Source organism: Phlebotomus argentipes, unplaced genomic scaffold (assembly GCF_947086385.1).
Source record: "Phlebotomus argentipes unplaced genomic scaffold, Phlebotomus argentipes genome assembly contig_17, whole genome shotgun sequence".
Taxonomy (NCBI): Eukaryota; Metazoa; Arthropoda; class Insecta; order Diptera; family Psychodidae; genus Phlebotomus; species Phlebotomus argentipes.
In genome coordinates, this window is record NW_026776166.1 from 1,298,811 (window position 1) to 1,323,906 (window position 25,096).

Here is a 25,096-nt window from a genome sequence, read left to right on the forward strand (position 1 = left end):
GGAGATACGGAATGTCTCCTTATGAAGATTCACCATGTGGGCTGTGAAATTGCGGTTCAATTTCTCAGAAATCCATTAAAAGACTGCAAACAATGTTCACGGAAATAAAATAATATTTAGTGAACATCATTGATTCCGAATAATTATCACAAATTCCACAAGACATTGATAAAATGCTCGTCCATGCTTATCATGTATATTAAGTGCGTCTGTCTTATATCATTCCTTGTCTTTCTTTCGGGAAAACTCCCCTCGGATTTCCAGGTGAAAATAGCTGAGGGTGTTTAACATTCTCCCCAACACTTTCCGCCATTCCAGCCATTCTTCCTTGTTGACATGCTGGGACAAGGAGAAATTTTGAGGCAGATCCTTTGTCACTCGGCGAGAGGGAAATGAATAAATTTTCCGACGGCAGCGAAAGTGGGTCAAATGACGGATTCTTTCGGGGGTCGGATAGATTTATTCTGTCAACGAGAGGCTTGATGAGAAAACTGTCGATGTGTACATTAATATTAATTAAGATGCTGCGGCAGAGTTGCCCAAGAGAGAAGGTCTTGAGCATCATATTAAGCTCCCTCATTTATTCGTGAAATTGCGTTCCTTTCAATTAAATCTCTGTTAACTATTCCTTTGCCTTATAATCTCAATTTTCAGGCCTCTTTTCTGCGCGTGCCACACGACCCGACCCCAGCGGTTGGCAATTTCAACAAATCCCCGGCAAATTCGGGGGAGAAAAGTCAAACAGTGCCAGCGAAAGTTGAGGGAGAAAGAGGCTTTTATTGGGCGCACAGTCCATAGTAAATCCGGGCTTTTGTCCTCTCGCGTCCGAGGGAAGAAATCACCTTTCATCCCTCAAAACTTACACCCGACAATCTACTTACGTATAAATGCGTCTTTTGACTGTAATTAACATTTCCCGGATGTCGAAATTTGCCCTCCCCTTTAATCCCCTTCGCCGAGCAATTAAGCATCTCTCTGTCACAGCCAAGATTTACCCTTTTCTCGGGGATGGAATAAATTGAATTTCTTGCAAATTGACAAAATTAGATGCCTCCAATTAATTCCCCATTACCGTGTGGAGACAAATGTGATGTGGAAAATCAGCTCTCGCAGGGATTTTTGCACTCAGCCACGAAGAATCTCCAGCTCTCCTCGCTTCGCTTTCCCATTTGATTCCCGCGCCTTTGGGTGCACTTACGGAGGATTTAATTTTCAATTGTGTGTTAAGTATCAAATTGCTGGCTGTGGGGAGAATTTTTGCCACTCAACCGCATAGAATTCCCATTTCAAGAGGCCAGGAATTGCACAGGGATTTCACAGAATGGCGGAAAAGTCCTTTTCTCCCGGCGCTCACTTGAGAAAGTAACTCATTTATCCTGCGCCTCTGCAGGACACAAAAGAGGCGCGAGTGAAGCTCTCTCTCTGTCTGAGAGCTTTTATTTTTCTCCTTGAGCCTTTGCCAATCCATCTGGAAAGTTTTCTCCTCAACGTACTTTCTCTCTCCACCCCCCCAAAGAGTTTATCGCTAAATTGCATCCCTGGGAATCTTTTGGGCACTTCAGCCCATCATATTTCCTCAATTGCATGCAACTTTCAGACACATTGGCTTGTTTTCAACATACACAATTGACTTTCTCTCTTTATTTGATTTGTGCGCGCCTCGCAGCACCAAATAAAAGTCCGCACTTGAGACAAATCCGAATCCGGAGGAAAAATACGACTTTTCGTAAATTTTATTAATTTTCATGCTCATAATATCGCGCTCACGCTTGTGAATCGGAGGAAATAAATGAAATCATTACCGTGGAGAAAGAGCGTCCCTTTTTATCTCAAAGGCAAATTTTCTCATTCCGTCTCCGTTTTCCTATGGTTGAAGAGGTTTGTGAGCTTCTTTCGGGAGACTTGCTGGAGGCTCTTGGAAAACGATGTGTTGAAAATGACTTTGACTTTCCCCAATGAAGCTTTAAATCTTCAAACAAGCGATTTTCTCGGTCCTCCTTTTTTGTGCTCTTCCTTTGCCACCCAATGTTGAGTTCATGGTTGGAAACTCTCGTGGAAAATGATCCGAAGCCAATCCAGTCACGTTTTCCCAGTCGCTCCGGGAAGGCGGCGCGCGAGGTCAGGGCGGAAGAGATTTCTTCTTGGTGCACCAAAGAGGTTAAAGTGCAACAAATTAAGAGATGTACAAGGTAGAAAATGCTCGGTTTCTCCTCGTCCATTTTCTGTATTGTTCACCGGAAAATGAGAATTCCCCGGCGAAATGGAATTTGTCAGTTCAAAGGGACGTACAAAGTTTCCATGGCGATGTCACGTAAGGCATCGTCCGATGCCTCAGAAAAAAAAAATTGCTGGCACTCCTCGCAATCATTCGTCCTGGGAATTTGATGAGATGAATTTTTGCCATCTCGAAGAATTCCATGTGAAAACATTGTTACAGAAACTTCACATCTTTCTGCACAATGTTTGACTTTGTCTCTCAACTTGAGTACATCCTTTTCACTTTGTAATTTAATAGAGTACATATATATCGAAAAAATGTTCCTGGCTCACGAAACAATGAATGAAATTGAGAATTCCCATTCAGAGGAAAACTCTCCCATTGATAGCGGAACTATTATCTCTCCATCTTCTCCTTCTTGTGTTTAACTTTTTCGCCGTGCGGCGCCAAGTAACACTTTCAGCACTTCCTCCCATGTATGTGCAGCTTTTTCCTCCTGCAAAAGGAAGCGCCCAGGAAGACGTGCCAAAACTCCCAAAAAGTCCCACCTCAGCAGCAAGTAACAAAAGCCAAAGATATTGCGTCTCTCACGTTTGCCCAGAACTGAAGAAACAAGGCAAGAAAGCACCGTATTCGGCAGCTTTTCCGGCTAATCTCATGATAGGGAAAACCACTTGATAGCGCCTTCGTGTGTGGCGAAATATTAGGGGAGGAACTTTTCAATTATTCATGAAATGTGTACCTATTTTCCGTGAAATGCTCAACTTGTGTGAGATTGCCTCTCACTTCCATCTTCCGCTGAGGCATTTTACTCTCCTCTTCTTTGCCTTTGCAGAAGGATGATTTATTAGCGGAATTAGAGACTCCTTTCATGCATTTAGGATTAGGGAATGAATAGAATGAGTTATCAAACTGACGATCGCATGCAGATCCTTTGATTTTGGGATTTGACAGCTCTCTCGAAGGATTCTTCGAAAATCTCGGTAAAATAATCAATTGTAAAGAAGAATTCTACTTTCAACCCTTTATTAAACTCTCTGTGAAGGCCAATTCGCACAATCCATTGTTCTTCATATTTGATGAGGACTCTGGTGGGATGAAAAATTCACCACAATGTGTGCCACCAGAAATTCAAGAGTTGACAAGTTCAAAGGACACCTTTGAGAGAGAACTAATGAATTTATCTCGGCCACCTTTCATGTGGCTTCCTCCTGAATCATTCAGCAGAACAATGCGCAGCCATCTGAAAGCTCTTTCTCTCTCTCTTGTCTTCCAGTGGTCGCCCAGGCCTACAAGGTGGACGTGGAGGTGCTGAGCGCGTCGCGCGGCTGCACGGCGATCCTGCGGTGCGTCGTTCCGACGTTCGTGAAGGAGCTCGTGCGCGTGGTGTCCTGGGTGCAGGAGCCCGCCTTCTACATCTACCCGTCGCTGCAGGGCGACGGCAAGTTCCATCTGCTGCCCACGGGAGAGCTGCTGATCCACAACCTCGAGTACAGCGACGAGTACCCGACGTACCGCTGCCGCACGATGCACAGACTCACGCGCCAAGTGGTCGTGAGTTCAGCCACGAAAGTCAGGATAAGCGGTGAGTATCACCCAGCTTCCACACCCATTCAATGGGAAACTCAATTACGTGCGCCATTCGTGGAAACTTTCCCATCACATCGATCCAAAGCAATCACTCAATTGGATACTCTGCGAAAACTGCATGAGGACTGAAACTCATTCGCTTAATTTCATTTCGAACACACACACTTCCATGAATTACCGTGGAAAATGCGCCAGTTAAATAAAAACTTTTTCCACCCTCTCAACTTGTAACTCAATTTCCCTGCCATGTGTGCCTGGGATAATATTCGGAAATTTGTGATGGAGTGAAACAGCAGAGCCGAGTGCTGCTCAATGAAGAGTCTGTGTGTATTGAATTACCCAAGGGGGAGATATTATAGTCGGAAAAGGTGTACAGCTTGAAAGGAAGTGTTTAGAAGTGGAATTGGCAAAATAAATAGAATATTTGCACTGAAAAAGCTTCCATTTCAACCAAATTGATGCATTTTCTTCATTAATTTTGCATTAAAATCAATTTTTTCGCTTTTTTGAGGTTATGTTTAATCAAAAAATATATTGAATTATCATTTTTCTCTGTTTCTTGGCACATTTGAGCATTTTTGTGCGAAAAAACTTCACATTGATTGAGAAAAAGCTTAAAAGTCAAACATAACCTCAAAAATATAACTTAAATGCAGCAAAATGTCTCTTTGCCTTGGTTATTTTCGCATTTTTACTGTACAAGAATATTTGCACTGCAAAAACTATAGTTTCAACAAATTGAGACATTTTTAAAAATAATTTTGCCTAAAAAAATCAATTTGATCGCTTTTCTTTTAGGTTATGTGATAAAATAACCCCCAAAATCGTCTAATTTGCGATTAAAATACGAATTTTTCTCTTTTTTCTTGGCAAAATTAAGCATTTGCGTTCGAAAAAACTTAAGATTAGGTTAGAAAACAACTTTAAAGTCAAACATAACCTCAAAAATGTCTCAGAGAATTCTCTTTATTTTGGTTATTTTTGCAGCATTCAGATATTCGCCATTTAAAGTCATTTCCAGACTTGAAGTATTTTTTAAGCTAAAATTCATAACCTCACAAATTGATGAGAATTTTTTTTTCAGGCATTTTCTGAAGTTTTAACTAGAAAATCAAGACAATAATGCATTTTTAAGGGCGTTAAAAAGTGTTGAAGATTCTACAGAAGAATTGTGGAAGTGTTTGGAAGTGGTGTACACTGTTTAGCTTGTATTATCTCCCCCTTGGAATTACCGACTGAATGCGGAGTTGGAGTGAAAGAAATCTTGTTTAATATTGCAATTTCTGCACTCTCTTTGATGTCTGTCGAGTTGTTGAGAAGTTTAATTAACGAATTTGTCGCTACACTTGCCAAAATCCCCCTTTCTTTCATCCAAATTCACCTGTAATTCTCCGTGTTGCAACTCTCCAGAGCGCACCTTTGGCTGGGCATTTGGAGAGTCTCTGCAGCATCTTGGCTGTGCTGCAAATTAACATTTTCGATCCCCGCCCACACTCAGGACTTGCCGTGAGTCTTATCAGGACCGAAGGCAGGACGATGCACTCTGCTGAGTGTAAAATTGCCAAATGGTGCTCGTCAGCATTCATGGTGGGTGGCAGAAGTGGCGGAAGTAATTTTCGCACATCCATTAAGCTGTCGCACACACACACATAAATAGCAACTCCATTGAAGCCTTGGCTCGCTGTCCATAAACCCTATCATAGAAGACGCAGAGCGGCGAAATCCATCTGGCTAAGCGTAAAAGCTACCGACAATTTCACGTCATTTGCCCTCAAATAAAATACATCGCACATTTATACTCCCTTTTTTCCGCTCGCAAAAACCCACCCAAAAGTGCCTGCACACCATCAGCAATAACTCTTCTCGAGGAATTATAGTGTAAAAAGGCAAACCACAGAGTGCTCCAGAAGTCCGTGGAGCCTCTATTTTTTCCGACGCGCCCACAAGAGAGCCGGGGATGGAATTTTTCCCGGCCATGATGGATTGCTGGAAGCATACAATTTGAGTCTGTTTTTCCATCCGTTCGCATTGAATTTATCTGTGAGTGTGCTTTTTTTCTTCTTCCTCTACAAATGCTTAGTTGTGACTTGAAGCGGAGCGTGAAAGAAATTCAGTAAAATACAACCCACCGCATATGCTTGAGTGAATATAAATAATTTATTTGCACACAGAGAAGCCTCAAAAGTGTTTAATGTCGGCACAAGATGAGACTCTTGGATCCTCCTGTGCACGGGAAAAATGCGCCGCGGCGTGTGGAAAATCAGGGGGAAAAAAGTGAGAGAGAGTGAGAAAGAGGAAAACCAAAAAATCACGTATAACAAAACCTCTTGTTTTGGCTTTCCGCAAGAGTGGATTTCGGAGGGAAAATGAGACTGGCAGACTTTCCCGTGGCAGCATTCTTGAGGGTGGTGGCGTGATGGGAAAACAATGATTTTCCTGGCTCTCAAAATTCCTATGGCGTGCTTTTTTTCCCCCGAAACTCTGCGATGTCAGCTTAACAGAGATTCGCCGGGCGAGATTTTTCAATTAGTCGCACTTCAAGGATCTCTTGCAAATATCATTAGGATATCCCAATCCTCATAAAAGCAAGACTTGCCATGAATTTCCATGGAAAATGCTAAATATCTTGTGAATCTTGTGATTGATCTTTGCTCGGAATTCCACTAATTGAATTCCTCTCATTAGATATGGATGCATTGCATGTTGAATGCAAAAGCTTTCCAGGAATTTCACACACTCCAGAGGGAGGGTTTTTTGCTGTGGATGCTGTGAACGGGTGAATTTTTAAAAATGACTGCGCTCAGCATAATTAAAGTTTGATGAACAGCCCTTGCATTTGACGGGGAGGGAGAAAAAGTTGCAATCAACTAATTAAAAATGTAATTAATTCTGCAGATCAGAGGGGCATCGTGGCGCCCAGCATTGTGGAGCACACGGCTCATGTGTCTGTGGCCCAGGACGAAGGAGCGGTGCTGCTGTGCATCGCCCAAGGATGCCCCGCCACCGAGTACAGGTGAGCGACAAATAAAATTAATTATTAAGCGAGATGGGCGCACCGCAGAAGCGCCGGGAATTGCCATAACTGCGTCATTCTGCATTTTTGTGGTCATGCGGCAGAAATTCATATTTGAGTGGACTCTCGAGATCCCGCCAACACTCAATCATTATGCAAATTTCCCTCTGAGGTGCTTCGATTATGTGGTAATTAATCATTAATGTGCAAGGAGTCAATATCAAACTCTGCCATCTTGTTAACTCACCAGCTTTCCCTGCTCACATATGCATAGACATAGATCAAAACATTGCCTTAATCAGAAATAGATGGAAGCCACAGTGATTAATTAAATCAACATCGATGGCTTTCATATGAAATTCCTCGGCGATGCAATGCAAATTATTTTCTTAATACAATTAGGAGCTGCTATGCAAGCTCTAAGGGATGTTTAAGGGCAGCGTTCGCTGCGGTGTCTGGATAAATATGCTCGAATATCAAATATTTCACACTGCATCGACGGTGTTTTGGGCTTTTGCTGCACTTTTGGGGAGAATTTGCAACATTTTCACCCACAGGAGGGGCGAAATTGAGCCATCAGAGAGCTTGTCTGCATATCGAAGATTGATGATGCAATTAGCGGCAAACCACAAGAGTCTGTGTGCGCCTCATGATCAAAGTCGACGCCATGTGGCGCTTGAGTTTCTTTGATAAAACACAACCCGAAGGAGCATCATTTCCTAATTGCACATGTGACACGCAAGGAAGGCCTTCTGGTCGTCTGCAAAACCCCTCTTGCAATATCGAACGACCGACAGCGCCAACTAATCTGCCCAGATTACTTGCAAAATATGTGCAAGTTGGCAATTTCTGCAAAATAGTAATGGCTTTAAGGGGTTGAAGACAGTGTTTGATAGCGCACTTTTCCAACTATGCAAGAATTGTGAACAATTGGTGTGTGTGTGTTTGCTTGGGATACAAAGAAATTAAAGGCAAAGGGCAGCCTTAAGCTGCAATCTCTTAGATTTCCCGCAGTCTTTGTTAATCCTCCTTCGCACTGTCACGGAGGGATGAAAAGGGGATGTAAAGTGGGATAAAAGCGTGCTCAAAATGCGCCATCTCCGCTCTCGAGACGCTCCTTTCTCACAATGTTATTCATCTTCTCTGGCCCATCTTGCCATCGTCTGACTGAGTGGCCGACAAATTCTGAATGCATGGGTTCAATTAAGGTCACCTCCACTCATCCACAGACTGGACATGAAATTGCAGGGCGGAGAATTCAGCCCAAAATTGCTCCATACATTTTGTCACCACATGGTCCAGAAGTACTCTTGCCGAAGAGCAACTTTGCGCCGCCCCAACCCACAAATATGCGATGTTTTGTGCATAATGTGGAAATTAAATGTAATGGATAATTGTCCCTATACGGGTTCTTGCAGAGTCCACCCACTGGCAAGTACAAATAACCTCCATGGACACAATTGAATTGTGCGGTGAAATTATTCACGTTTAATCGCAATACAATTTCCATCCTATTTATCGTGCAATTGTCCGTGGAAGGGAAACTCCACCACTACACAACATAAAACCCTCACATTGCATTCTTTCTCGCCGCCACTATTTGTCCAATTCTATAAAATATTCCCCAATATATATATTCAGTCAAGTGCATTCGATTGCACAATTAATTATCACGACATCGTGATACATTCATGGCAGTAATTATCAATTGACCCACATAGTAAAAATAATATAAAGAATCATATCACACAAACCTCATTTGCATATACACATATTGGATTATGTTTTGCCAATTTTAGTATATATATATTTTTTAAAATAATTATTCACACTTTGATGTGTCACTAAAACCATAATATGTACTCTGCAAATCATTCATCGTTTGCCAATTTTCAATTTGGTCATGATTACTTAATATCTGGTGTGTCAAAAAAAGGAACTACACACACATCGCATGTTCATGTCAAAAGCACAGGGCAAATTTTGTATTGCGCTGCGAGATGAAATTAACAGGATATTGCCGAATTTCCAATATTTATGAATGCATTATGAATTTCCAGCAATTTTCGATAACCATTATGCTGAATGTCATCGACTTTGCATCTCTGCAGGGGCGAATAAGTAATTGAATATCAACTGGTTCACACAGTTCGATATTCAGTTACTTACTTTCTTTACTTTTGTGGTTTTAACGTCCCTTAAAGGACATAATATTCAAAAGACAAGTTTTTGTTTTACAAGCGCAAGACAATTCCAGTGAAGCGTATGTTTAAGTTAGAACATTCAACAGCAACCGCTCGAGTTGCTCTAAAAGCGATTACAGACTTGCTGATGTTCCACGGAAGGATAAGCGAGAGCGCAAGTGTGTACGACTGACAGTTCGCTTAGCCAGAAAACGCGAATAATCCCTCGATATATCGAATGTTCAGCCGATTTTTCAAGGCTTCCCGACGGCAGCGCGCTCGTGCGAAAATGCGCCGAAACATTGCACGACTCAGGAAAGACAAAATGGCGGATCTCTTGCGAATGATTTCATGGATTATTAAAATCATTAAATTCTTCTGCGAATCATCAATTTTCGCAATTTTAAAGTAAAATTTCACGCTTTTGAAGTATGTAATTCAACTGACAGCTGAACACACCAAGCACAGTGGCGCTAGTGTCGACAAAGAAGAATACCTGAGTGTGTACAGCGTCAGTTGAGCCACGAATTGTGGCTGATCCATATTTTGAGTGTGGAAAGATGCAGATCAACCACGAATTATCGCTTATCTGACCTTTATACACTCCAAGCTTATCCACGGAGGATTGATCCGAGTTCGCGCCGATTCGAGGATAAGTGGCAAGTCTGTAATCTCTCTAACTTGCCATTGAAAAGCTTAATTTTTTGCACTCTGTTGTATTCGATCCATTTGCTTAAACTTATTCAAAGTGAGAGAAAAGCTTTGGAGAATCTTTATTTCTCTGTGAAATACTAAATTTATCAGTCTGAATGTATTTCTTCTAAGGAATGATCAGTAAAATTGTAAATTTGTGCGCCCTTTGCATTTTTTCCCTGGGATTTCCTTGCATCATCTGCATTGCAGAAGCTCTGCCATTGGTGAAATTCACATGCTATGATGGCATTTTTTATCATGGCTCTCTCTGCATATCTGTTGATTTTTATTTACAAAATGCCAGACGAAGCTTACGAATGCATCTGGGCATCTTTTATGTGGCACAAAAGCAAAGCCCAGCGGCAGTTTGGTCTGCAGAAGGATGAGGAAAATGTGTAAATATGTTCATAAAAAATCTCTCATTGAGATTTCAAGCGAATACTTGAGTTTGCAGTGTTGTTGCAAAGCGAAAAAAATATATCATCAAACATTTTGTAGTTTTCCCATTTTGAATCTCTGTGCAAATTTTTCGACTTTGTCTCGCGTTGTGATAATTTGCTGGGGAGCAGCATTTCTGCCTTTTGAGTGTGCTTTTGCAACCCTCATTTCTCATTTTCGCTCTTGCACGGGATTTTTTTGTTTTGTTTCTCAACTTGCAGAACTCCACTCTTTGATATGGCGAGCAAAAAAGCCCAGAGATTATGTTCCTGATAGTGCCTAAAGTTACATATCCATTGGTTGTTCATGGCAGCGTTGTCCTATTCCCTCATCATCATCGTCATTGTGCATGGAGAGTCCATGTAGATATGGTGGGGCATTCATTGTGTATGAATTTCGCAGGACTCACTCCGTCTGACAGGATACAAAAACTATATACTGTGCTGAGCAAAGTTTCCCCCCCGTGGAAAGTTGAACGGGGAATATCGGGTTATCATGCTTGTGTCTCTCTCCGTGGCATTAGTGTGGGTGATAAATCTTCAGAAGCAATATTTTTGAGATGTAACAAGAAATCCGGGCAAGAGTGATCCGACCAGAGAAAGGTACATGTTGGCCGTTTGTATTCATTAAAGTAAGCCCCAGAGCCATTTCGGATATTCCTTCGTGTGCCAACTCTGCACTAACCACCTCTTTCATTGTCTCCAAAAGCCACGGGAACATGTTCCTCCACTCGGTCTCCACCCACTCGATCCCCAGTTGCATCCCTCTGATATGATATGACGACCCTGCGGCGGGCTAAAGGTGGCTTCGGCCGCACCGTCTGCAAGAGTTGCCGTATAAAATCATTAAAGCGGAGGGAAAAGGTGCACATGAGGGGAATATTTCTGAATTTTCACATCACTTGGGAGTGCTTAAAACTCTTAAGGGTGGTGGGATTTTGTGCCAGATCTACGACACTTCTTGCAATTCTGACTTGCGCTAACTCGACTTTAAGGAAGATTCACTTGGCTTTGTGGAATTTTCATTAGGGAAAACAATTATTTTTGCAACATTTCCAGGACATCTTCAGCGTCATTTATGCATAGTACATTCGATGTGCACAAGTTGTGTGGAAGTGCACAAGTCAAGACTCCACCCACGATGTCTCTAATTAGTGTCTCTCCAATTTACATTTTACACATTTCCGATTTGCACTGCATTCACTGATGGAATTCAGTCCCAAATGCGACTTCCGAGCAAAATTGAATTAGCAATCTCACCGCACAATTGTCACTGAGTGTCGACAGTGGAAAAAGACCACGTCAAGTTAACTCCTTTGTCAATCCTGTTGGGATTACGGATTCAGAGTCTTAAGCTCTGTCGCTGGGATAATATGGTAATTCTATCTCAATCGCAATTAATCAGCCGAGCACCATTAATTTTCAGGAAATGTATGAGTATACACAGTAATTATAAAATCGCAGCTCGCAGACAAGTATTTGGCGCTTCTTGTTGAGCAATACTTTTCCCAACACATACACATACATTCTCTAAAGGATGATGCATGGCTCGAGTTTCCGAACTCACCCAGCGCGTCATGCTAATTAATGTGGAGTGTGATACTAAATATTCCATAAGGGTTGTCTTGTGCAAATACGAAAAGTATCAGCTTTCTGCCACTTAATCATTGGCCCAGGATAATTTATTGATACTTGTTCAACCCACACACATTGCAGATGGTACACACACAACACCCCGGGGGAGCCGCTGCCAGTGCTCACGGGGCCCCGCATCCGACTCCTGGGCCCCGTCCTCGCCGTGGAGGCAGTCACAGCGGAGGATGCCGGCATCTACAAGTGCTCAGCAGCGAATGCAGGTGAGCTCAGCTCTGCAGTGTAATCTCCTAATCTTCTTACATGTCTCTCTCGTGCGGAGGCAAATTGAAAGAACTCACCTGCCAACTGGGCTAAAAGTTAAGCATATCTGACGACACTCCTCATCGTGGTGCACCTTGAGCATGTCACAGGAGAGCAACTTTTGCGATAAGTGTAGAATTTCGCGAGTATCGCGGTATTTCATAGGGATTTGCTCTCACACTCTTACCTGCAATTGCAGCGTCTGAAGGCATTAATCATGGGATTCGGGGGAAGAATTGCAGAAAATTGGAACACTTTTGCACTATTTTATTGATATATGAAGAGTACTCGAAAAACACTTTGCTTCAAGTGGGAAATCAATGGTTTTTGCTGAAGATATTGCAATAGATGTGAACTTTTTCATGTTTTCGTATTTGAATTATCGTTTTCCAAGTACGAAATTTCAAGCACAAGTTAATCACAATTGAAAGAATTTAAAGAAATGGGCAAGAAGGTGATCTTGTGTTGATTATATCGCTATTAAATTCCATAGTTTCTAATCCGCCATCTTACATATATGCAGAATTAATTATGGACATACATATATAATTAGAAGTGATTTGTCTCTCAAGCTCTAGATTCAGGCCTGTAATTATCGAAACGGGATAACAGGAGCACTCCCTAATGGCAACAATTATTGCTTCGGGAGTGCATTTGCGGCTGCATGAATAAATTAGAAGGGAAGCGCAATTCTGGGTGGAGAAGAAAAAAGTGCCATGCTTTAGTGGCAATCCGAAGGACTTGCTTGATGAGACTTGAGTGAATTCCTGAAATTTGGTGTGCGATGGCACGTCGCTGACTCCGCAGAAGCCCCATCTAATTCGATTCCAGTCCACTCACCCTTGTCTCTTCTCTTTTTTCGCCACACACACACACGGAAAAATGCCAGGCGGGGAGGCGAGTGCGGAGCTGAGACTCTCCGTGGCGACGCCACTTCAGGTGGAAATTGCACCGAATGTTCTCAGTGTTCACATGGGCGGTTCTGCGGAATTCCGTTGTCTGGTGACGAGCAACGGAGTGCAGCTGGGACAGCAACATATCACCTGGTTTAAGGTACGGCGACTCACTGACACGAAATTGGATTCTCTGTCTCGGTGAAATTAATTACACCGAGTGTTGGAAAATTAAAGCATTTCAACTCATTTCACGGACAATAGCGAGAATATTATCATGCGCTCCAATTGAGTTTTCCACTTATCTGAATGTGAATGATGCATTCTATTTAGCTATGCGGTGGTGAGAAAGTTTCAATGCAAAAATCGCATAGTATTTGCATGTTCACACATGGCTTTATTCCGCCAAATGCATCATTTGGAATTCAATGTGACGAAACATGCGGAGTTTCGGAGGAATTTCGTGCATTAAATTACATTTTCCACTGATCAACTCCCGAAGCTCATAAACACCCCGCACTTAGCATTGCCAATTGCATCCACATGAAGTGGCGGAGAAATTGGAAAATATATGCGAAAAATGTTCGACAGACCAAATTTATATGGTTAGAAAATTCTAGCTGTAAATTTCAGTCACACTATAAATTTTCCGCCTGCAAGACGAGCTTCTGTGGGAGCTTCGGTCCAATTAGCTCTGAAAAGCTCTCCCATCTTTTTCCCACCCCCACGAGACACTCGTATAAATTTGTAATTTGCCGCATGTCCCCATTTCACCCCACAGGATGGACGCCAACTGCCCAGCTCGGGGCGGATCGGAGACACTCTCCTGGTGACGGCCGTGGGGCGGGAGGACAAGGGCATGTACCAGTGTGTCGTGCGGCGGCCGGAGGGCGACACATTCCAGGCGGCGGCGGAGCTCCAGCTCGGGGGTGAGTTCGTGATTACTTATTCATTGGCCCATTAATCATGCCCACGTGATCGATTCATTGACATTGAGGACGCCACGCACTCAAACAAATTATGCAAATCACAGAATTATAGCTCCTCTCGTGCAATCTCTAATTTATTGCCCTTCTCCACGGGTGCAAATTGCACGTAGAAGAAGAACGGACTCCCGGTCCAATCAATCTCTCTCTCGGTCACACAGCTCAAATTCGTGATCAATTAAACAGCAATTGGGTTTTGTAATTAGGCTTCATTTGTGTTTTTGCCCAGTGCAGGAAATGCATGACGCACGCCCACCCTATTAATATGGGAAAAAGATGGGTGGATGTGGAAATGAATGCGGAAATGAAGTCATATTTATTGGAAAATGAATTATAAATAACATTGTTTACGTATTTAAAATTCATTCTGAATTACTGCAACTCTTTTGTTAGTTGAGTAAGTCTGAATAATCCATTATGTACTGATTTCATCTGTATTCCGATACAACTGATTGTTTTGATCGCATAATCTCTTATTTCCAGCCTTGTTTCCAGATTGAATGACATGGAAATATTGAATAAACCATGAAATAAAATACACGAAAGCATCAGGAATTCCATCATATTCAGTCAATGTTTAAAGTCTAATTCAAATGGGCGTGGCATTCAAGAGGGCGTGGCTCCAGGAGGTTTCTCTTTAAAAAATTGAATGAGTGTAAAATATCCTGATATTGCGAATTATTTCCTCCTTGATGAAGTCCCGATAAAAACATCTTAAATTCATGTATTTTTATCATCCTGGGAGCATTATTACAATTAATTTTCGCAATAACTTGATTAAATATGCTCAGAATGTGCAAATTACACAGAAGAAAAGAATGGATGAATAAAAAATAATGCTTGTTTGGATTCAATTTCAATTGAATTTGCATAACTGGAGCTTTCGAGTGAATCCACTCTGAATGAATAATGTGGAAATTGGGTCAGAATTCAGCAAAGTGAATACCCCTTTCATACAATTTCCAGTGCCCGGTCTACTGATTGCAAATGGATGAATTTCATTGTGCCAAAATGTAATTATGTCTCCATGTTGTGCTTTGAAGCACTGACCATCAGCTGGGCGGAGAAAAAATCCAAGTATTGTCAATGAAAATACGTGCGATTAATCTCGATGATGAGGAGTTTGGACAGAAGAAAAATATAATTATAATCGCAATTATCCATTTTTAATTTGGTCTTTGAGTTGTTATCTGGTGCGTTCCAGTGTTTTCTCTGTTGCCTCTGTGAAAGCTCGACAGAAATGTCAGGAGAATTCTTCATTGCAGATGCCGGAGCTTTTTTCGGATGGCAATAAAATAATATATGACTCTATCGACCTGCACACAGACTGGGTGTCATCAAAATGAATTAGTTGCTCGTGAAGTTTTTATTCGCTCCACAGCATCAATAAAATTGATTGGCTCTTTTTCTCGCTGTCCATTTTAATGGCATTCATAGGATGGTGACTCTTTTTTTTTTTGAATACTTTGCAACTCGGGCTTTTTGCAGGAATCCTTCTTTAAAATTCACCATCAGTGAATTCTGAGCGCTCACACACGCCAGTACAATTCACGAAGAGGAACTGACATTATTGCTGTTCGTCTCCTCTTCTTGTTGCTTTTCCATGAATCTCCGTGAAAAATATTTCCCAAATGCCAATACTTCATGCTGATAGTGACGGAGAAGCGGAACGAGTTGGGGGTGCTTTTGGAAAATATTTCCCTTGTCGAATACACTTCTTTTTGTGTGCGCCTTTGATATGTTTTTGGGTGGAGGCGAAGAGAGAGAGAGATAGATAGAAATTGTCACGCTATACACGAACGCTTTCAATGTGTTGCCACTGTGAAAGTGTCTTTTCATATTCATGCCGGCAAAAGGAGTGAAATGCTCAAATGAACTCATTGTATGTGCCAACCAGAGTCTTTCATATCGCCAGCGAGAGAAAATATTTTCCACGAGTTCTTCTTTTGTGGATTTCCCAGCATTCCCGTGCAATTTCCGGCTATTGCTGATATCCATTTAGTTGGGGGTGATTCATCAGCTCAGGTCCTCATTTTCCTGGGCAATGAATTATTATTTTACATATAGCAAAGGCACAAAGTCTGCCTCTTATTCTCGCGATAACACAATCACAATTTCCTGTCCGTCCTTCCTCCAGATTCTCGGCCACTTTCATGTCCCCTCTTTTATGCTTGATGTGGCCATACAATAAAATAAAATGGAATATATGTTTCTCTCTGACGCTCAGCCAAAAGGCACATTCATTGTAATTCCCTCTACTTCTTGCGCCACCCAGCGCCGGCCGGGCAGCACTGCGATGGCAGATACTGTGACCAACCCCTGAACACATCTATAAAATTTATTACTTTAATATGTGTACCACCCATTAATAATTTTACGGCTACTTTTTACTCTGTACATAGCCACAACTTCGATTTAATTTAACATTTAACAGCGAATGGGTGTTTCTTCAATCAGATTTTTATGCTAATACCCATAAAATCTCCCCTCGCAGGAACACATTGGGTGGTTCAGGCGAGACACAGACTCAGGGGTTTTCCAACCGCATCGCTGGGAATTAATGATAATGCTTTCTTAAGTCCTTTATGGGAAAGCGGAAAATCTCACATGGATGAACCGAATAGCACGAAAAATCGTAATCATCGCGTGTTGCTAAAGACAATTTGCAGCAGCTCTTAAAGAACAAACATATGAAAAACTCATTTCCCACTCAGTTGATGAACCCCTTGCGGAGGACGTTTGATCTAGCGGAGCTTTTCCGCTCCATGTGGCCGAATAAAATCAATTTTAATTAGTGTAATTGCTATTTCAGCCACACCAATGACATTCCAGGCGACTCAAGAGCTTTCTGCCTTTTCAGACGCTCCGCCAGTGCTGCTGTACAGCTTCATCGAGCAGACCCTCCAGCCAGGACCCGCCGTATCCCTCAAGTGCTCAGCAGCTGGAAACCCAACACCTCAAGTGACCTGGGCTCTCGACGGCTTTCCCCTGCCAACCAACGGCAGGTTAGTGCTAATAATGCACGGCAATTATAGTATTTTTCCTCCGCCCCAAAAAATAGCGAGATTGCTCGGCAATATCTGATGGTGCGGAGTCAGACACACTCGCGTCGTGTTCATGCGGGTGAGAGAAGAGCTTTGAAGTGTGGAAAATGGCTGGATGAAATTGCTAGTAAATTTTGTTATGTGGCAAGTGAGGCTTAAAGGCTGGGCGATACTCTTAGCCCCCATATGAAAGTCACCCGCAATTCAATAAAGCCACCCTCTCCCTCTGGTGTAACTCCTATTTGTCATACAGATATCCTTAGTGATTCTACAGCATTTCTCCTCCGCACACATGTGTAATTAAGTTATTGTCTAGAAATGGCACATCAGCAAGCTCGTCCAGGGGCGAATTTGCCTCAGGAGAGAGCTTTCTGCTGGAAAGTTTGATTAATAATCCCCTCAATAGTTAAATGCTTGAGTAAATGTATCAAAAATGTTTTAGTAGTAGAAGAATGTCACAAAGTTTGAGCATATTCAATATATGTTTCTCGTGAGGAAATGCTTCCATTGACTATATTGCAGTGTGAAGAGCTTTTCAGCGAGCTTTCACAGCAGTATATATGCTCTGAATAATCGCCTGAATGCGCATCAAAAAGGACAAAAAGAGGGGTTTTTTATGCTCTGACGTCCTGAGTTCGTATCTGTTGTCAAAGACTGGGAATTGCACAGGCCGGAAAAGGGTCTTCTCATCGGGCTGTCAGTGTTTATTCAATTAGCATCCACGCGTAAATGCTGTGCATGGGATGCAGCGAAAAACTCATTACCAGCATGTCTATGTTGATGCACAAGTGCCGAGGAGAAAAGCTCCCATGAAAGCTCCCAACAATTGAATCTCTCCCTCACACACGAGATTACATGCAACTTTGCATTCGTAGGCACAACCCTCGTCCCACCCACTCGACAGCTCAACTACTTTTGCAATTTATTAACTTTAGCCCGAGCTCTCTGGGAATCTCTGCTCGTCGCGAGAGTGGGTGGGAGTGTGGGCGCAAAAAAAGGCAGGAATGAGCCGGCGGGAAATCGGGTTTCCTCGAACAAATTGAACTAGACACACTAATTTCGCGCTTCACTCACACACACACACACACTGCAATGTTGATCTTCACTCACGTGTTTCAGGGGTTCATTCACCCCTCATGCGAGCTCTCAGGGAAATTGCCGTGTGTGGAAAAGATTTTCATGCCGCTGAAAGTGAGAGTAATTAAGGAAAATGCACACGGAATGTTTACTCCGTCACATGGAATATTTTAGAGCCGCTAAATATCATTAATTTTTTGCCAACTTCTAGTCCTTTATGCCTTAATAACTATACAGTTTTGGGAAGCTTTCCAAAGTCGAGCAATAATGTTCTAAATAACAGCATTATGCGATGCAGAGCGCAAAGTTTGCACTTGAGATCATGGTGCACTTACAGTGAGGAGATTTCATCAATTAATATGCACATGAAACTCAATTTCTTCCATGTCAAATGTTTAAAGAGGCAGCATTTGGTGGGCGAATGGAAGTTCTCGCATATTCATGACTATGCCATGTAGGTAATGCGAAACTTTAATTTGCATTGTAAATTGTGCAGTCGAATTTATTCCATTTCCTTCAATTATTGCACATCCGCCATTTGAATTTGATTCAACTTTAATTTCGAATCGCTGGGAGTTAATCGGATTTGTTCTGGGCGGCAAAGAAGCGGCAGAGAATTATGACTGTGCCCAGAGAGTGGGCGCACTTCCTGTTGTGCAATACAGTCGCCGCGCGGAAGCTTTCTGGGGGGGGGGGGGGGGGAGGGAGGATGACGGATCCTGGCCAGTGCTCGCTGTCAATCCAGCAAGTGACAAGGGAAGAATTGGCATGAAATATGAGAACACACTTCTCCCCTTTCGCATAATTTTGCACTCCCCCGCAAAATGACGCCATTTCCGTGATGCTTTCCGCTCTGAATGCAACGAGTGAAAATTCTATCCTGATTTCACATTCCAGTCACATCTGCATGAGGGCTTTTTTGCCCGGCGCCATTCCAACCATGGCAAAGCTCCGTGTGCAATTCTTATGTCCTCTCAATCCCGCTTGACGTAATGAATTTTCCTCCCGTAGATTCCTCATCGGACAATATGTCACAGTCCACGGAGATGTCATCAGCCACGTGAACATTAGCCATGTCATGATAGAGGACGGCGGAGAGTATTCCTGTATAGCTGAGAATCGTGCTGGGAAGGTCTCTCACTCGGCTCGCCTCAACATCTATGGTAAAACCTCGTTTGCATTCGACACTCGTTTCATTCCTATATTTTTCACATATCCTGTGGTGAACTGGAGAAGTTTTAGTGTGCATTTCATTGTCATTTTGAAGCTGCATCAAGTGCATCTTAAAGTTTTTCTTACGACACTTTTACTGCCTCATCACTCAGGTCTTCCGTACATTCGCCTGATACCAAAGGTCACGGCTGTTGCTGGTGAGAATTTGCACCTCAAGTGTCCAGTTGCCGGATATCCAATTGAGGAGATTCACTGGGAGAGAAGTAAGGCGCGATTTCCTTAGGAGAAAAGTGGATATTACTCAGGAAATGTGATATTTCAGACGGTCGAGAGTTGCCGGACGACATCAGGCAGAAGGTGCAGCCGGACGGATCGCTGGTCATCAGTCCCGTCCAGAAGACTGATGACTCTGGCGTGTACACGTGCTGGGCACGGAACAAGCAAGGCCACAGCGCTCGAAGGAGCGGCGAGGTGACAGTGATAGGTAAGGTTTCGTTGCAAGCGGGGTGATTGGGGTGGAAAACAAGAAGGGAGGGTTGGGTTGAGGGCTCCGGACTAGCGCACGAAGGTATTTGCGGGTGTGAAATTTGAGCGTTTGATATCGAAATGATGAATATCTTGCAGTACCCCCAAAGCTAAATCCCTTTCACACGGCCGCGCTGTCTCTCAACGTGGGCGATCGAGCCTCCCTCACCTGTTCCGTGGTGAAGGGCGACCAGCCGCTCACGATAAGCTGGCGCAAGAACGGGCGTGTGGTGGACGCCTCCCAGCGGATGTCCGTGACGCAGGTGGATCAGTACAACAGCATCCTCGTGATCGACAGCCTGTCGTCCGAGCACACTGGCAATTACTCGTGTGCCGTGCGCAATGCAGCTGCCGAGGTGGAGACGTCGCAGGCCCTCCTGGTCAATGGTAAATTGAGCACGCGAGGAACACAAGCCACAACTGTTGATCCATGGGCACAAGCTAGGACATTGTAGATCGCGCGCGGGGACCTGAGGGAGCGCCAAACAGTGCTGAGTCTATTCTTTCTCTCACATTTGTTTCTTCTTCTATTTCTCACATTCCAGTTCCCCCTATTATTGAGCCTTTTTCCTTTCAAGACGGACTGGCTGAGGGTATGCGAACCCGAACAGTGTGCGGAGTCGCGCGGGGCGATGCCCCGTTGACGCTGCGCTGGCTCAAGGATGGTGAGCCTTTGCCCCTGTTGCTGGGGGCCAACGTAACGTCTCTTGACCAGTACTCATCCCTCCTAAGTATTCCCTCCCTCTCTGCATCTCACTCCGGTGACTACACTTGTGTGGCGACCAATCCAGCCGCTGAGGTTAAATTCACGGCATCGCTGATGGTGAAAGGTAACGTATGCCCATCATTGTCATGCCCCAGTGATCCATCCAGACATCATTTCAACCTCCGTGCCCAACAACTAATCTCCAACAAATTCTGCCACGTCCCCACATCCATCTGATGTGCATTTCTAATCTCAGAAACTCAATCATCCGCCCCCAAATCCGACCAAATCGCTTCATTTGCCTATAAAAGAGTGACTAATTGACCGCCAAAACAAGCATTTTATAGCTTTTCATTTCAATTATTACTTTCCTTTTTGTAAAATTGCATCAAAATGACGACGTTGAAGCATCTGCACAAGATCAAACTGAATTGAGATGAGAAATAGGACTCTTAGATGAATTTATTTTAACCTCGCGAATCATGTGTCTCCCCCTCAACCCCCCCATACCCCCCTAAACCCCCATTCAGTTGCTTTGGCACGCAGTGGGTTTGCGGCAGATTTCACCAGGTAATCGTTTGCACCGAACCTCCTTGTTTTCCAATTACGCCTTGGTTCACAGCCTGAGTTTCCGTTTTCCCACACAATTCACCACCTCTGCACGTTGCACGATGATCGCATGGTGTTTCTAGCTGATTGAGCAATGATATTTCACCCTTAGTTTCCCATTTGTAACATCTTTCGTTTGGCGTTTTGGCTGCTTCTTGCGCCGAAGGACTTTCAGTTTACCTCAAGTAGTAAGTTCTTGAAGCATTTTCTTGTAGGACTGTTGTGTGTGTGTGTGCTAGAGAACCGGAGTAGTTGTTGTCCCTTGAGAAGGAGCAATCTTATGCCAAAGTAAAACCGATCCTCTGCTCGAATCCTCCAAGTATTTCTCAATGCGCTTTCCCGCAATACGTGCACCTGAGAGAAAGAGCTTTAAGTCCATCCCCTAAGCTTAAACATGAGCGCACGTTTCGCTGGAAAGAGTGGCAAGGAGAAATATGGTGCTTCTTATGATTAATTATCCCCTTTTGATGATCAAAATCCAACGATTTGAGCTACCATCCAAAGTCAAAATGATTTGCGCTGCAATATTTATTGGCCATCCAGAACCCTCTTTATATATAAACCCCATATTCAAAGAGCTGTTTTTAGACCCCAGTCCGTCATCCAGACATGATATTGATATGAGATATCGGCTTTCGCAGTCCCCCTTGCCAGTATATTTATATTTATGATGAATACCTTTACTCTCCACCCTCAAATACACCTTCTGCTTTCACTCCATTTGTCTTTTATTCTTTTCAAGTACAAATTTATCATTTCTCTCCTCAAAACCTCCAAGGAAACACTGTCTCTCTCTCTCTTCTTCTCTCTTTTGAGTTGATCACGATGTTTTAAACTTGACGCAGGAAATGAATATTCTGACACCGAGAACACAATTTACATGACACAGAGACACACAGAGACACATTGAACAATTAATTCAATTAAATTCAGCAGTGATTCGAAATTGAAGTTTGGCCTCGTACATCCACAATGTGGTTGTGCAGTCTATATCATCTACCATTTATTCATTTCCATTGCAAAAGGCCTTTACGAGAGAGCTTTTAAGCTTCTTTGCGCACCACAGCGTGCGTCAATGTGCGAAATATTTTGTGGTTTTCTCATAGATAAACAGCCTTTTTGCTGGATATTTTGCTATGCTCTTCCAAACACTGTAAACTGCAAAGAAATAAGTGGATAAAATTTTCATGGAAATATATTTATTTTTATGATCATCACACATTTAGTTGGAAAATACTCAAAAAAATTACTAATTTTTAACAACCAATTTCCGTTGCTTCCTACAAATGACATAATTCTTTTAAAGCACACTTGAATAATAACTTATCAGAGTATTTATGATGTAATTGTGTCCATTCAGTGTGATTTTAAAAAACGCAATACACATTCATAATCATTTCATAACAATATTAAATCAATTATATTTCACTTTATAGCTATAAATCCATTAAATTTCCCGACTGCATAACACATTATCCCGGAATTTAATTGAATTCAGCCTCTCGGGCGAACTGCAAAAAAAGTGTTTTCATGAGAATTGGTCCATATAATCCACCGCAGATTATGATTTGATCCATTTTGGAAATGAAATTCTCCCAGCTTTTTGCACATTGCTAAGAAAAAAAAAGAACAATTGCTATGCTTGGCCAAATAAATCCTCCATTTTGAAAACACCTCCACAAAGACACATAGATTTCTCAATGTGGGTCATCAACAGCCACGCTCTTCGTCCAGACATGATTACACGGGGAAAAGTAGGGGATTTTCGATGTGTTCTTTTGCAGCACTTCACAATTCGCGAGAGCTTTACTGAGCTTTTCTTTCTCATCTCCTCCCGCCAATTAGTGCCACCGCGATGGATTGTAGAGCCGGCGGACGTGAGTGTGGAGCGGAATCGTCACATCACAATCCACTGTCAGGCACAAGGAGTGCCCACACCCGTGGTCATATGGAAGAAGGCGACAGGTAAGGACGTTGAGATAAATCCCTTAAATCCACACCCAGAGAGTGGGACTTTTCAATTACAACTCTTGCGCTGTGCTCTCAAAGGGAGCAAGTCGGGCGATTACGAGGAAGTCAGGGAGCGTCCCTACACCAAACTCCTCGCCAACGGCTCACTTCTGCTGCAGCACGTGAAGGAGGACCGAGAGGGCTTCTACTTGTGCCAAGCCCACAATGGCATCGGCACTGGCATCGGGAAAGTCATTCAGCTGAAAGTGAACTGTAAGTTTGTCCGTGTCACTTGCAATCGTTCTTCTTTGACTTCATCCTTCCTCCCGCCCTCAAGCCTCCCCCTATTTCTCCGCTCCGAGTCGAATGGTGACCGTGAAGAAGGGCGACACAGCAGTGCTCCAGTGCGAAGTGAACGGTGACAAGCCAATCAATGTGGTTTGGCTGCGAGCTGGAAAGCACGAACTGAATCCCTCGACAAACTATCGTGTGGCTGTGAAGCAAGACGCCACTCCAGAAGGCATTTCCGCAGAGGCTCAGATCACCAATGTGGACAGCAGCGATAGTGGTCCGTACTTCTGTCAGGCCAGCAATCTCTACGGCAGAGATCAGCAACTGGTGCAGCTGCAAGTCCAGGAACCGCCACAGGCGCCAGCCGCGCTGGAAGCATTGATGGTGTCCAGCAGATCGGTTAATCTCAAGTGGCAGCCTCGCAGCAACGACGCCGGAGAGGTGACGAAGTACATCGTGGAGTACCGCGAGATCGATCGACAGTGGCAGTCAATGGAACTGGCGGATCCGCCGCAGTTCGCGGCGCTCATAGAGAACCTGAAGCCGGCCACAAGGTATGCGTTCAGGGTGATCGCGGAGGGAAATGCCGGAAGGAGCAGTCCCAGCCAGGAGTTGATAGTCAAGACAGAGCCGCAGAGACCAGCAGGACCTGCTCTCAATCTCTCCGCTCGGCCGCTCTCGTCCACGGAGATTCTGGTCACCTGGACTCCGCCGCTGCCGGAGCTTCGCAACGGAGAAATTCAGGGATACAACATTGGCTACAAGTCCTCTCTGTCCACATCCACAGCCTACAACTTCACGTCGGTCTCCGGAGATGGAGAGGACGGATCTGGAGAACTACTGCTCAACAATTTGTCCAAATACAACAGGTAAACTTGCTCAGAGTTCGAATGAAACAGCCTTTAACTTCCTCGCTCCTTTCAGGTATACTATCGTCGTCCAGGCCTTCAACCAAGTGGGGCCAGGCCCACTGTCTGAACCTACAAGCGCACAAACCCTGGAGGATGTGCCCAGCATGCCGCCTGAGGATGTCCGTTGCGCCGCTCTCACGTCGCAGAGTCTGCAGATTTCCTGGCAACCTCCGCCGGCGCATCACACGAACGGCCTCCTCCAGGGCTACAAGCTCGTCTTCGAGCCTGTCCTCGATGACTTTGCAGGGACCAATGAAGACATCGAAACACGCAAGACCACAGCTCAAACCACAGTCCTGACGGGTCTGCGGAAGTACACGAACTACAGCGTGCAAGTGCTGGCGCACACCAGAATGGGCGACGGCGTGCTCTCGAGCCCAAGCTTCTGCCAGACCGAGGAGGATGGTGAGTTGCGCTGACAAATTGCCGAACTGCAGTACTCACTGCGCTCTCTGTAATTGCAGCCCCGGAAGCGCCGGCGGACATCAAAGTCGTTGTGAGTTCGCCGCAATCGCTGTTTGTGTCGTGGCTGCCGCCCAATGAGCCAAACGGGGTCATTACCAAGTACAATCTGTACACGAGGGTGGTGAATGGCCGCGAGGAGATTAACAATGAGAAGAGGAACTTGCCGTCTCAGCAGCTGAGCTACGAGGCGAAGGGCCTGCAGGCGCACGTCGAGTACCAATTCTGGGTGACTGCATCGACGCGCGTTGGCGAGGGGAAGAGCTCAAGGGTGGCGTCTCAAATCACCTCCAACAGGGGTAAGTCTCTAAGGGGATTCATTAATAGAACATTCGATGCATTCATGGCTGAATTGCTTATGCAGTATTTGAGTTTCATGAAGATTATGATGTCTCGGAAAGCTTACAGATAAAGTTGTTGAGAATTAATCATCTGGAAA

At 43.8% G+C, this 25,096-nt stretch overlaps 1 protein-coding gene across 1 annotated transcript in view; it reads left to right on the forward strand.

The window, feature by feature from the left end:
- The window catches only part of LOC132256744 (cell adhesion molecule Dscam2), a 55,756-nt gene that overhangs the window by 26,624 nt on the left and 4,036 nt on the right, over window positions 1–25,096 (forward strand). The window contains exons 3-18 of the mRNA XM_059753276.1: window positions 3,495–3,803; window positions 6,704–6,821; window positions 11,851–11,990; window positions 12,920–13,083; window positions 13,705–13,852; window positions 16,770–16,914; window positions 19,042–19,193; window positions 19,356–19,466; window positions 19,526–19,687; window positions 19,828–20,115; window positions 20,274–20,558; window positions 22,889–23,008; window positions 23,093–23,266; window positions 23,331–24,153; window positions 24,209–24,600; window positions 24,660–24,956. Coding sequence (XP_059609259.1) covers window positions 3,495–3,803; window positions 6,704–6,821; window positions 11,851–11,990; window positions 12,920–13,083; window positions 13,705–13,852; window positions 16,770–16,914; window positions 19,042–19,193; window positions 19,356–19,466; window positions 19,526–19,687; window positions 19,828–20,115; window positions 20,274–20,558; window positions 22,889–23,008; window positions 23,093–23,266; window positions 23,331–24,153; window positions 24,209–24,600; window positions 24,660–24,956 — 3,828 coding nt within the window. The remainder of the gene's footprint in view (window positions 1–3,494; window positions 3,804–6,703; window positions 6,822–11,850; window positions 11,991–12,919; window positions 13,084–13,704; window positions 13,853–16,769; window positions 16,915–19,041; window positions 19,194–19,355; window positions 19,467–19,525; window positions 19,688–19,827; window positions 20,116–20,273; window positions 20,559–22,888; window positions 23,009–23,092; window positions 23,267–23,330; window positions 24,154–24,208; window positions 24,601–24,659; window positions 24,957–25,096) is intronic.